Consider the following 12135-nt stretch of genomic DNA (forward strand, 5'->3'; position numbering starts at 1 on the left):
CTATCTGATCACACAGCAGGTGCTTGATACATATTAATTGGGTGAATGGCTAACGTGATACCCAGGTTCTAACAGCTGACACCTAAATAAATGTATAGCAATCTGATGCATTTTCTCCTTTATAGAAAAACATGTTTTGTAGCATAAGCGCTTATATGTTCACTCAAGCATTATTTCATAATCCTCCATCTTGCTAGAGTCTTGATGATTTTTAAATATAGTTTTAGTTGCTTTCTTTTCCCTACATCTGAGGTAAAGAAAAATATGTATGTAACTAAAGTGCAAAAATATGTTACATGATTATAAATTTAAAAGATTTCCACTTTTGTAGGAATACACAATTTGGGGGCTTGCTTTTTTTGGGGGGTGTTTTTCATTAGTTAAAACATTTTATGTACATTATTAGATGAGTAGTACACTGGTACATTCTTGTTGTAAAAATACTCAAATAGCCTTAAACCGAAAGACCCCTTTGTCTTAGCTGACCTACCAGAGAGGACAGGGACAGTCTGAGGGGCGTCCACACATGCTTTCCCAGTTCCATTTTCATATAGATACATTTGCACATATGTATGTTGTCATTTGGTTGCAATGATTTTACAAAAATAGGTTCTTATGAAGTAGATCATCTTGTGAATTGTTTTTCTCACTTATTTTCCTCACATTTCCATGTGAGTGTTGCCATAAAATGTTGATATTCTTTGTCAGTGTATACTATTAATAAGCAGAGGGATTTGTGGACATTATTGAAAGTCCCAGTGCCTATCACCAACACAGTGCCTACAAGGATTTAGACAGAGCCCAGCATGTACTTAATTAAGTATTCGCTATCAGCGTAGGCATTTCAGCGTGGTGCCCAAGGCCTGCAGAGGTTTCGGTTTGGGGAGTTTCAGAATTTTTCAGGTAACTCCCCTAACCCTGTCTGCTAAGAGCCCAATGCTACTAAGTCTCTCTGACCCAGCCATCTTCCCTAAAACCGATGTGAAGGAAATGTCTTACAATCACGTGACAATGCAGCAAGGCACACTGGTTACCAGTGAAAGTGTGGATCCAAAAGCAAATCTGTGATTTTGTTCGTGTTTCCAAGTAGATGACACCATTGTTTTCATTTTGGGGTGGGGTTAACTCACCACAATAGCACAATTTCTCAGGGAAACACTGTGCTGTGCACAAGTAGTACCCTCTGATGGTACGAGCAGGAGCCCATCTCACATCCAGTTTTCTGACATTTCTGTCATACGTAAGTGCAGAACCCCAAGTGTCAGTGGACATGCTATTAACATCTGAAAGATATATATCAGGCCCTAGCCAGGTAGCTCAGCTGGTAAGAGCATTGTTAGATAGGCCAAGATTTTGGGTTCAATTCCCAGTCAGGGCACATAGAAGAAGCAACCAATGAATGCATAAATAAGTGGAACAATAAATCAATGTTTCTCTCTATCTCAAATCAATAAGAAAAGATGTATATCAATTATATTGGGGAAGAGTGTGGGTCTAGTTCATTTTTATTAAAGGTGGCCCCTTGTTTTCTTAAATAAGATGTTCACTTGCTAGTAATGGGTTGCTCAATGAATATTTGAAACAATGTTCATTGAGTGGCAAGAAAAGGTAGTAGGAGCGGGCAGACCAGGCTTTCATGTCCACGTCTGCCCCATAGTATGTCTTCTATGGGCCCCATCCACTGGGCCTCCTTTTGGTCCTTGGTTCAGTCACTATAAGTTTAACAGCTGCCCCAAGTAGTTTCAAGTCCCTTTGTGTATAAACATTCTCAAAATCTGCATGACTTTTCAGGCCTAGGGTCTGACCTATAACAAACTCTGTGCCAAATCTTTTAAAGACAAATACTTTTTGTCTAGCAGAGAACAAATACTATTCCAGCCCACTGATATCTCCTTGTAATCTGTTTAAGTGATTAAGTGGATAAATTCATCAGGAGGACTGTGATTCAACTGGAGAAGTTTGATTTCAAAGATACTTCCCAATGATTCTATGCAAGGGCGTGTTGAAGAGATAAAGAATGGAATTCTGGGAGATAGTTGTCTTTACCCATAAAACCTTTGGGGGAAGGTCAGCAACAACCACCAGAGAAGCTGGAAGCCTCCTTCTTGACTCACCGGTAAGTAGAACCCTCTGAAAATTTATGCCAAGCAGAAAATCAGAACTTTGTTGCTTGAACTTTCTGAGTATTATTGGGCATATTAAGACAACAACAGTTGAGCCAATAGTAATAAAGGAAAATTTGGGGGGTGGGGCATGGACTTGAGGTGGCCAAGAAGGTAAATCCTCAACTCACCTCTTCTTAGGAACATGTGGAAATTGTAGTGCAAAGGTCATTGAGAACCACCTGAAGATTAGCTGAACAGAAAAGGTCCTCTAAAGTTATAAAGGAGCCATGTTGAGACAGGTAGGAGGGGTGCATATGTGGTCGTGGCAATTCCCACACCCCCCTGTGGTGGTTAATGAATGGGAGGGACAGCTGGGCTGCAGAGGTACCCCTCGAAGAGCCAGCGGGCTGAGTGCCACACCAGGCTCCCTAGCATTGGGCCACTGTATTGGGGAAGATGAGTCTCTATTACATCTAACTTTGAACACCAGTGGGGATTATGTGTGAGATAGAAGGAGGGTTGCGGAAGACCAAGGCTCTGTGCTTAGAGGGTTCAGCACAAATTCACTCACTCTCGGCTCCAGCACAGAGGCGGCAGTGCCAGAATTGCCTGGGACGTAGGGGAGGAACTAAATTGACTAACCTGAGGGCAAAGACTGGGGGGACAAGGGTTGGTCGGAGCTATTTCAGGGCACAGAAGCTCTGGTGGGTGTTATTGATCCTTTGTTGTGCTCTCCAGGTGGCCCTGAGTGGGCAGGCATGAAATTTCTCCTTCCATCAACTGGGCTAACACTGTCTGCCCTGCTCTGGCTTTCCCCTGAGACCCTGCCTCTCCACCCCCCCAACCCAATCACCCTGCTGGAGCCCATTCCAGCAGCTCCAGACCCTTCACTGGAGCCCTCACAGTCTCCGAAATGCCCTTAAACTCTTCAGGAATAATGGCCTGCTTCTGGCATGCCCTGCAATCTCTCCCAAATACCCTTAAATTCAGCACAAACAGCAACCTGGGCACCTTTCAATAGATGAATGAATAGAGAACACGTGGTAGAAATGCACAACAGAATATCACTCAGCCATAAAGAGAATGAAATCCTGCCTTTTGTGACACACTGGACCAAGGGGGTAGGTAGTATGCTAAGTAAAATAAGGCAGCCAGAGAAAGAAAAATACCACCAATTCTCAGTTACATGTGGGCTGTACAAACAAGGGCAAACAAAACGAAATGGAAAGCAGCTCATAGATACAGGGATCAAACTGATAGTTACCTGACTGGGGTGGGGGAGGGGATGGGTGAAAAAGACAAGAGGAATAAAAAAAGTACAAACCGCCAGCCCTAAAATTCCTTACAGGGATGTAAAGGACAGCATAGGGAACACAGGCCACTTATTTTTTTCTGTTCTTACTATTTCCTTGGTTTGTTTCCATACGTGTATCATTGCTTCTGCCATCTCAACCTCTTATGAAAGGTTCCAGGACCTAGTCCTTTGTCACAGGCATTGCCTTCAGCATACTGTCAAGGTTTGTAAGTTGAAAATACCATTTCTAGCCCTGGCTCGTGTAGCTCAGTGGATTGAGTGTGGGCCTGAGAACCAAAAAGTTACTTGTTTGATTCCCAGGCAGGGCACATACCCAGGTTGCAGGCCAGGTCCCCAGTAAGGAGCACAGGAGAGGCACTGATGTTTTTCTCCCTTTCTTTCTCTTCCCCTTCCCGTCTCTCTAAAAGTAAATTAAACCTTAAAAAAATACCATTTCCAGGCCAATGACTACCAAATATGTTCCTTCAGTCCCTCTAGACCTATCTTCTGAACTTGAACAGTCCCCACTTGGGTGTCTAAGATATCTCCAACTCATTTGGTTGAAATCAGAGCATTTCCTCCCAAACCTGTTACATGCAACTTTCCCTAAGTTAGTGGCACCTCCAGTTTCTGCTGTTTGGGCCCAAATTCCTTGGACTCATCTTTAGGCTCCTACTCTTCACAGTCTTCAGGAACCCTGTTTGCTGTACTCTCTAAACCTCCAGAGGCTTAGCTCTGGGTGTTCACGGATCATCTCCACTGCTATCCCTTCCTCTGCCCCAAAGTACTGCAATAGTCTCCCGACGGCTTTTCATGCTCTCGGCCTAGCAGTGTTCCTTCAGACGGGTACGTCTGCTCCTGTCACCTCTCGGCCTGCAAGCATGTGACTTTTTATGTGCAGCGAGTGTCTGGAAATTCATATTCCGGGCCTGGGCCTATCCCTCAACTGGGATCAGTCACAAAGTCGACTCTAAAGAATAACAATTTATAAAGGTTGTATAGCTTCAGTTTAAAAAAAAATCCATTGAGTCGTTTGGGAGCCTTTAGGACACAGTGGTGGCTCTCACGGGAGAGGGGCTTGTCAGAAAATGCAATCCTATGACATGTTCCATTACTTAGCAACTCAGGGCCTTGCTTCTGTGTCCCAGTCTTGGTTCTCGCTCATTACTCCCTCCCCTTAAAATACCCTTCTTTCTGCTCCAACTATGAACTTCACGTTTTTTAGAGATGTCTTCTCAATCCCCCTCAAAAGCCTCCTTGGTCAGCAAAGAATCTCTCCCCATGCCTTTGCGCTTCCATTTGGTTACTCAATCAGTGCTTTTAGGCCCATTGCAAAGTTCCAGGGATAAAGCAGAAAGGAAAGGGGGAGTTCTGCTTTAAAGTGTTTATGGGTCAGTGTTGAGTACTCTGCAACATAATAGCCACGGGTGGCTATTTAACTTTAAATTAATTTATTTACATTCCTGTAGGTGTTTATTTCAGCCAAATTGATAATATGAGCCAGGAGAAAGGTCTCCCATGCTCCCTGAATTTAATTTAATGAAAATAAAATCAAATAAAAACCATTAACTTCCTCATCTGTGTTAGCCACATGTTAAGGGCTTGCCCTGCCCCCATATACAATAACTCCATCATCACAGAAAATTCCAAGAGAAATGGACAGTGCTCACACATACACATCACGGGAAGCAAGATTAACAAACAGCATAGAAAACTGAAATACAGGAACGCAGAGAGTGGTTGGCTACTTTAGGTAGAGGGGCAACAGAGGCCTGTCTGAGAAGGTGACATTTCAGCAGAGGTCAGAATGAAAAGGAGAAATCTGGGTGGAGTAAAGGGATGGGGAGGTAGGCGGGGAGGTAGGCAGAGAGTATGGCCAGGGAAAGGGTCCTAAGGCAGGGATGCATCTGAAAGAACAGGTTTGGCTAGAGCCCTGTGGGTGGGGAGAGAGCAGTAGAAAAACCTGAGAGGTAGGCAGGGGCCAGATCACGGGGCTTTTGTATCTGGGTTAGGAGTTAGGATCTCTTTTTCCGAAAGAGCCTTGGGAGGGTTATAAGTGGGGGAGTGACACATCTGATGATATATTTACTGTTTCTATTATTCTGCCCAATTGTATTAGTTAAATGCTTACTTACCTGTGTGTCTGCCCAGTTGAACAGTCCTGAAGGTTTCCATCCTTAGTATCTTAAATCATATCCTATTAGCCTTAATGTAATAGTAAAAACCGTGGAAGAATTGGATTAAATTAGAAAATCCTTATTTCACAGGCCCGAGCTCAATCCACTGAGCTACACCAGCCAGGCCTAAATTAGAAAATCCTTCAGTAACCTATTGGGCTTTTGGGCAGAGTCTCAGAGTTTAATAGGATGAGTCACTAAATCTTTTGCCTCCCCAATAAATAAGACCCGACCTACTTCTAGAGGAGGCACTTCAGAATTTGTCCCCCAACCTTTAGTGGTGGTTGAGGTCTCCACCAAGCTTCTCATGGGCTACTAGAAATGGGGGACCAGTGCCTGCCTGGAGGAAGTTACTGCATCTTTAAACTAGAAGGGGAGTTAATGAAGTTCTAGGCAGGCTTACATACGTTTTTTTGTATGGTTTAATGGTTAAGAGCAAAAGTAAGAAGACCTTGTCTGGAAGCTAGGTGCACTTAACTTTTCCAGGCCCCAGCTTCCTCCTCCAGGAGTGGGACCAACAGCAGCGCCTGCCCAGGGGTTTTGTAGAGCATTGTGCACAGAGCCTGCGACACAGTGCATTCTCCACACAGCCTGGCTGCAGTTTTCACACACGTTTAGGCTTAGTTTTCAGAGTTCACACGCGGCCTTTTATAACAGTCCTTTAAGAGAGATGGAACGAGTATTTTTAGTGCTGTTTTATGAATGAGGAAATCCAGGCTTGGACCAACTTAGTAACTCATAGAGATACCCAGCCCCCTAAGTAGGAGAGCTGGGATCCGAACCCAACTGGGGAGGATATTGTTTCTTGACCTGATCTGTCTGTCCCATGAGCTGGGTTTGGGCCAGACGAGAGGTTGCTCTCCGCAATCCCCCATTAGAAACTCTCTGACGATAACTGATGTTTATTCTGAGAAAAATCAGCACCTCTTCCTTACTTGCTGCTTTGTGCTGGTTCCTGGGATAGGCCCATTGTCCTGATCTGGTTAAGCATTCTAAGATTAGAATACATTTAGTTAAGTGCATTTAAGTGTCAAAAGTAAACTGGCACATAATCAAAATTTGGTTCTTTCTTTGTGTTAAATTACAGTAAAAGTGTGGAGAACAAAAGATACAGCAATAGGCCCCTAAGCTTGTCATGGACGAAGGAGTTATAATAATGAGGGCACCAAGCACTATTGTCATATTGAATGACAATAGTGAATGGGTCCTATTGAATGGGTCCTAGTCTGGCACATTTCCCCTCCTATTGTCCTTCTCATGCCAGAGAACACAACTTCCTCCCAGCCAACATGTGTGTCTTACACAGCCTGGACAGGCTGCAAGTATAATTCTCATACTGGGAGGAGATCTCTTAATTCAAGTCCCTGCTGAATATTTGCCTGTCTGACCTTAGAATTCTGCTGATCTTGTGGCAACTAGTTATGGGGATAGGACCCACCTGTGCCATTATCCATACGAAATGTTGTGTTTTTATGCCAGATGCACCTGCTAACATTTTTTGTTAACACATATAAAAAATCAAGGGCACCGTAAATGCCTTAAATGATCTGGCCCCAAGCCTACTTGGTAACCTACTAAGCCACTGGTTTGGGTCCTGGGGGAACATGATGGAAAAAATTGTTACTATTATTTGGATTGATTTATTTATGTATATATGTATTTAAATTTGGACTACCCTCAATTTCCCTCTTTTCTTGTATGTGTCTGTACTATCGCCAAAAACTGTGTCTTCAGTGCAGTCAATTAGCCGTGAGTGAGCAACTTTCTTACTGCCAAAGCCCCTTGCTGACCACTCAGGCCACCTCTCAGAAGAGAGGAAGCCTGAGACTGGAAGAGCCAGTCATAAGGGGTGGAATGTGGAGGAGAAACAGTCTCATGACGTGACTGCTGTTTATCCCACAAGCAGGTTCCAGGCCAGAGTGGAGGTTGCTTTCCACTGACCCCCCTTTGAGACTACCCAGTCATAACTGATGTTTATTCTGGCATTAATCAGTACCCCTGCCTTGTCTCCTGCTGCGTGCCAGTTCTTGGAACAGGCCATTGTCCTGACCTGGTCAAGTATGTAAAGTAATTCTTTTTTTAAAAAAAATATTTTATTTATTATGCCATTACAGTTGTTCTATTTCCCCCCTTCATTCCTCTCCACCCTGCACACCCCTTCCCCCACCATCCCCCCTTTAGTTTATGACCACGTGTCTCAAGTTCTTTAGATTCTACATTTCCCATACTATTCTTGCCCTCCCCCATATCTATTTTCTACCTACCATCTATGCCACTTATTTTCTGTACCTTCTCCCCCCTTCTCCTTCTCCCACTCCCCTGTTGCTAACCCTCCATGTGATCTTCATTTCTATGGTTCTGCTCCTGATCTAGCTGTCCTCTTAGTTTGCTTTTGTTTTAGGTGTGGTTCTTAATAACTGTGAGTTTGCTGTCCTTTCACTGTTCATCTTTCTTTATCCTCTTTTTCTTGGTAAGTCCCTTTAACATTTCATATAATAAGGGCTTGGTGATGATGAACTCCTTGAATTTGGTCTTATCTGAGAAGCACTTTATCTGCCCTTCCATTCTAAATGAAAGCTTTGCTGGATAGATCAATCTTGGATGTAGGTCTTTGGATTTCATGAGTTGGAATATTTCTTTCTAACCCCTTCTTGCCTGTAAGGTGTCTTTTGAGAAATCTGCTGACAGTCTGATGGGAACTCCTTTGTATGTGACTGTCCCCTTATCTCTTGCTGCTTCTAGGATTCTCTCCTTCATTTTAATCTTGGCTAATGTAATGATGATGTGCCTTGGTGTGTTTCTTCTTGGGTCCAACTTCTTTGGGACTCTGTGAGCTTCCTGGATTTCCTGGAAGTCTATTTCCTTTGCCAGATTGGGGAAATTCTCCTTTATTATTTGTTCAAATAAGTTTCCCACTCACGGCTGTTCCTCTTCCCCTTCTGGTACCCCTATAATTTGGATATTGGAACGTTTAAAGATGTCCTGAAGGTTCCTAAGCCTCTCCTCATTTTTTGAATTCTTGTTTCTTCATCCTTTTCTGTTTGGTCATTTTTTTCCTTCTTCTGGTCCACTCCTTTGATTTGAGTCCCAGTTTCCTTTCCATTACTATTGGTTTCCTGTGTATTTCCATTCATTTCAATTAGTTTAGCCTTCATATGTTCCTCTAATTTGTGACTAAAATCAACCAGTTCTGTGAGCATTCTGATCACCAGTGTTTTGAACTGTGCATCTGAAAGTTTGGCTATTTCTTCATTGCTTAGATTTATGGGCTCTGGGGCTCTGAATTGTTCTTGAGCCATGTTTTGATCTGTTTTCGTGCCTGTCACATATGAGGAATGGAGCCTTAAGTGTTCACCAGGGCGGGGCCACCCAGGTCACTGGTTTGTGACGCTGTATGTGGGGGCAGGGTCAGAGAGGGACAATGGCGGTCCCCTCTGCCACTTTCTGCCACTGGGGCCTACATGGTCTGTCTCACCACTTCGCTCCTTCACTGGTTTATCTGCGCTCGACTATGTGACTGCAATCAGCTCTCTGTGGGTCCGCCTGCTACTCCACACCTGGAATCTGCCTATGGCTGCCAGCACGCCTGGGTTGGTCTGGTGGATCTTTCCTGCCTGACCCTGCTCTGCTGCTGGCTCTGCCCCTCTTACTGGTTTGGCTGAAGGGTTCGTTGTTGTCAGACTTCCATGTAGTTCAATTTCCTGTGGTTGGCTGCATTTTTGTTGCTAAAACTTTGTTGTTTTTAAACTTGGTTGTGTGAGAAGATACAGTGCTTCCACCTACGCCTCCATCTTGGCAGAAGTCCAAGTATGTAAAGTAATTCTAATACCTGGTAGCACTCATGAACTAGTACCTATGACTGTCCCCACCCTATATTCTACATAATTCTTCAGTACCTGCCAAGAGGCATGGAGATCCATTTTATCTAGCAATCACTTGAGAGAAGGTTTGTATCTAAGTTTTTCTTACTAAAGTGTTAGTTGCTGGACTGGTGTGGCCTAATTCTTTTGTCAGTCTCTCCCTGCCCTCCAGTTAAGATTTTCCGTCTTGGGGCTTTTGCCTGTGTCTGTGTGTATGAACACCAAGTGTGGTTCAGATTCTGACATCATTCAGTAAAATGCATAAGTGGTTGCCTCTTGTAGCATGAATGGTGAAGCACAGTGTTTCACACAGTCTGGCTTAATTCTTGTTAATATGAACTTGGCAATATAACTGAGACTGGGGACTAACCATTGGGGCCACAGGGCAGAAAGCACCCTCAACTCACAAAGGGCCAGTTGACTATCATCTCGGAAGCCAAAGGTAAGTGTACTACCACCATTGGGAGACTGGTCTTTGCTCTCGTGTTCTCCTGTATGGAGCCTACCCCTGGCTTCCTTCCTGTTTGCTCCCTAATCTCTGGTAGGAGCATCAGGAATCAGTTGGTACTCTATGTGTGGGGAAGGACTGAGAAATAAGGGTCTGCTTCCAAGGACAGCTTTGCCTGTCTGTTGGAGGTGCAGAGCCCTCAGCCACACTGAGCTAACAGAGACCTGAAGCCATTGTACATGGTCACCAATCCCTAACAGAGCAGGCTTCTGTGATTTACCCAGTCAGGGTGAAAGCAAAAGTTGCCATCTGAGAATTAAGACTTGTCCCCATTCCATCTGGTGGGGGCACACCAAACAGTCTGTTTTTTTTCTTTCCTTTAGGCTGACATCATGCATTCTTGGGTAGCCTTCACAGGCCTCGTACTACTTTGGACAGGTAAGTGAACAGGGGGGCTGGGGTCTGGAAGCCCTGAGTGTGTGGGTGTGGTGGAGGAAGATGGGTGTTCTTGGGCTCTGTTGGAAGGTAATGGGTCAACTAGCAAGCAAAGAACCAGGCTGCAATTATCCTCCAAAGAAATTGTTTAAATGCTCTGAATATCCAAATCTGTGGCTAAGTATAACTGTCATATGCTGCCATTTGTGTTTTAACAAAAAAGGTGATGGGTGGATAGTTGGGTATGCATGTATGTGTATGTATGTGAGAAATAGTATCAGTGTTATCATGGGGTGGGAGGGGATGGAAAGAAGAAATGGGGGTGTGATGGGAAAGCGACCAGTCTTTCACTGCACACTGTGCAGTTTGATTCTTATGAAGACGATAAGGGGTTTTAGTGCCACTAGCACAGGAGAGAGTTTTTGTTTCTCATTGGCATAATTCAGCACTTGATTGAACATTCCCCAATCCTCTGGCTTCACCAGGGGAGATGGGCTGTGCTCTGGTGCTGGCTACAAGAACAGGGACCTATCTGTGTTTTTTAGAACAATCCTAAAGCATATGATAAGCCTTTCCTCTTCCTGGAAGTATTAGAAACCCATTTTTCAAAAATTGATTTCTAAAGAGTTTAATAGACTTCTGCCCTTAAGCCAACAATACTTTAGACAAAACAATAGCTCTGCTTATTTTTATAAGAGAGGGGTAGTAGGGTGACTTCACTTGCAATAGACATTTTAAGAATTGCAATAAAAGCTTTAATGGCAATTGAATTTGCTAACATAGTCAACTGAGGCAGTGATTGGCTCTTGGGGACGGGAACAGTGACATGCTTGTGTTTCCTGTTTAATAAGCAGATCCTGTCAAACCCAGAGAAAGTCATGGCCTTGTGTTGCTAGAGTGTCATTTGGTTTGAACAGTTTGGAAAGAAATTTGAAAACAAGATGTAAAATATTTCTGGTCTTTATTCTGATGATTTCTCTTTTTAGAAATGTATCCTATTAGGAAAGAATCCTAAATATAGAAAAAAGTTTAAACTATGTTTTATTTACAAACATAAAAAAAACAAAATGCTGATAAAGATGTAAACAGAAAAATGTTTATAACAAAGTTTCCGATTCAAGATGTAAAGTCACATGATTACAAATGAAATAAACTATGTAAAGAGAAAACGGTGGAAATAAATGCAAAGTTCGAATATGGAGGCCTCATGCTCTGTGTTCTCTTTATTTGCAGACACTGCGGTTTCGCAGCCACGTGTGGACGGAGTGGTGGGTCAGGCAGTCACGCTCCCCTGCACCTACTCCACAGCTCGCGGGACCACCTCCACGTGCTGGGGCCGAGGGGCGTGTGCTCCTTCTCAGTGCCCCAATCAGCTCATCTTGACAGATGGCCACCACATCACCTTTCAGAAGAGCAGGCGTTACAACCTCAAGGGAGCGATTTCACAAGGCAACGTGTCTTTAACCATTGAGGACGCAGCCCAGTCTGACAGTGGCACGTATTGTTGCCGGGTTGAGCACTGGGGGTGGTTTACTTATTTGAAAGTCAACATATTATTGGATGTAAAACCAGGTGAGCTTGTCTTCTTCTTCCTTTGATCACTTCATTTTATAACATGACCTATAGTAACATGGTAAAAGTACTGCAGAGAATTTCAAGTGGATAATTTAAATAATATTGTATAAGATATTGTCAAGTAGATAGATACATCACCAGCTTTGACACTTATCAGCTCAATCTTGGTACATATACACTGTGTAAGCCTATGTAATTCCACCCTCATGCTCTGCCCTATCTTGGGTTTTTTAAGTCAGTG

General features: G+C 43.6%; 1 protein-coding gene across 1 annotated transcript in view; it reads left to right on the forward strand.

Moving 5' to 3' along the window:
• The first annotated feature begins 420 nt into the window (after positions 1 to 420).
• LOC119054356 (hepatitis A virus cellular receptor 1 homolog) overlaps positions 421 to 12135 on the forward strand; it is a 29929-nt gene continuing 18214 nt past the window's right edge. Inside the window, exons 1-3 of the mRNA XM_053665922.1 lie at positions 421 to 2116; positions 10268 to 10322; positions 11553 to 11891. Coding sequence (XP_053521897.1) covers positions 2018 to 2116; positions 10268 to 10322; positions 11553 to 11891 — 493 coding nt within the window. The 5' untranslated portion in view covers positions 421 to 2017. The remainder of the gene's footprint in view (positions 2117 to 10267; positions 10323 to 11552; positions 11892 to 12135) is intronic.

Source organism: Artibeus jamaicensis, unplaced genomic scaffold (assembly GCF_021234435.1).
Source record: "Artibeus jamaicensis isolate MK-2021 breed Jamaican fruit bat unplaced genomic scaffold, CSHL_Jam_final contig_432, whole genome shotgun sequence".
NCBI classification, from domain to species: Eukaryota; Metazoa; Chordata; class Mammalia; order Chiroptera; family Phyllostomidae; genus Artibeus; species Artibeus jamaicensis.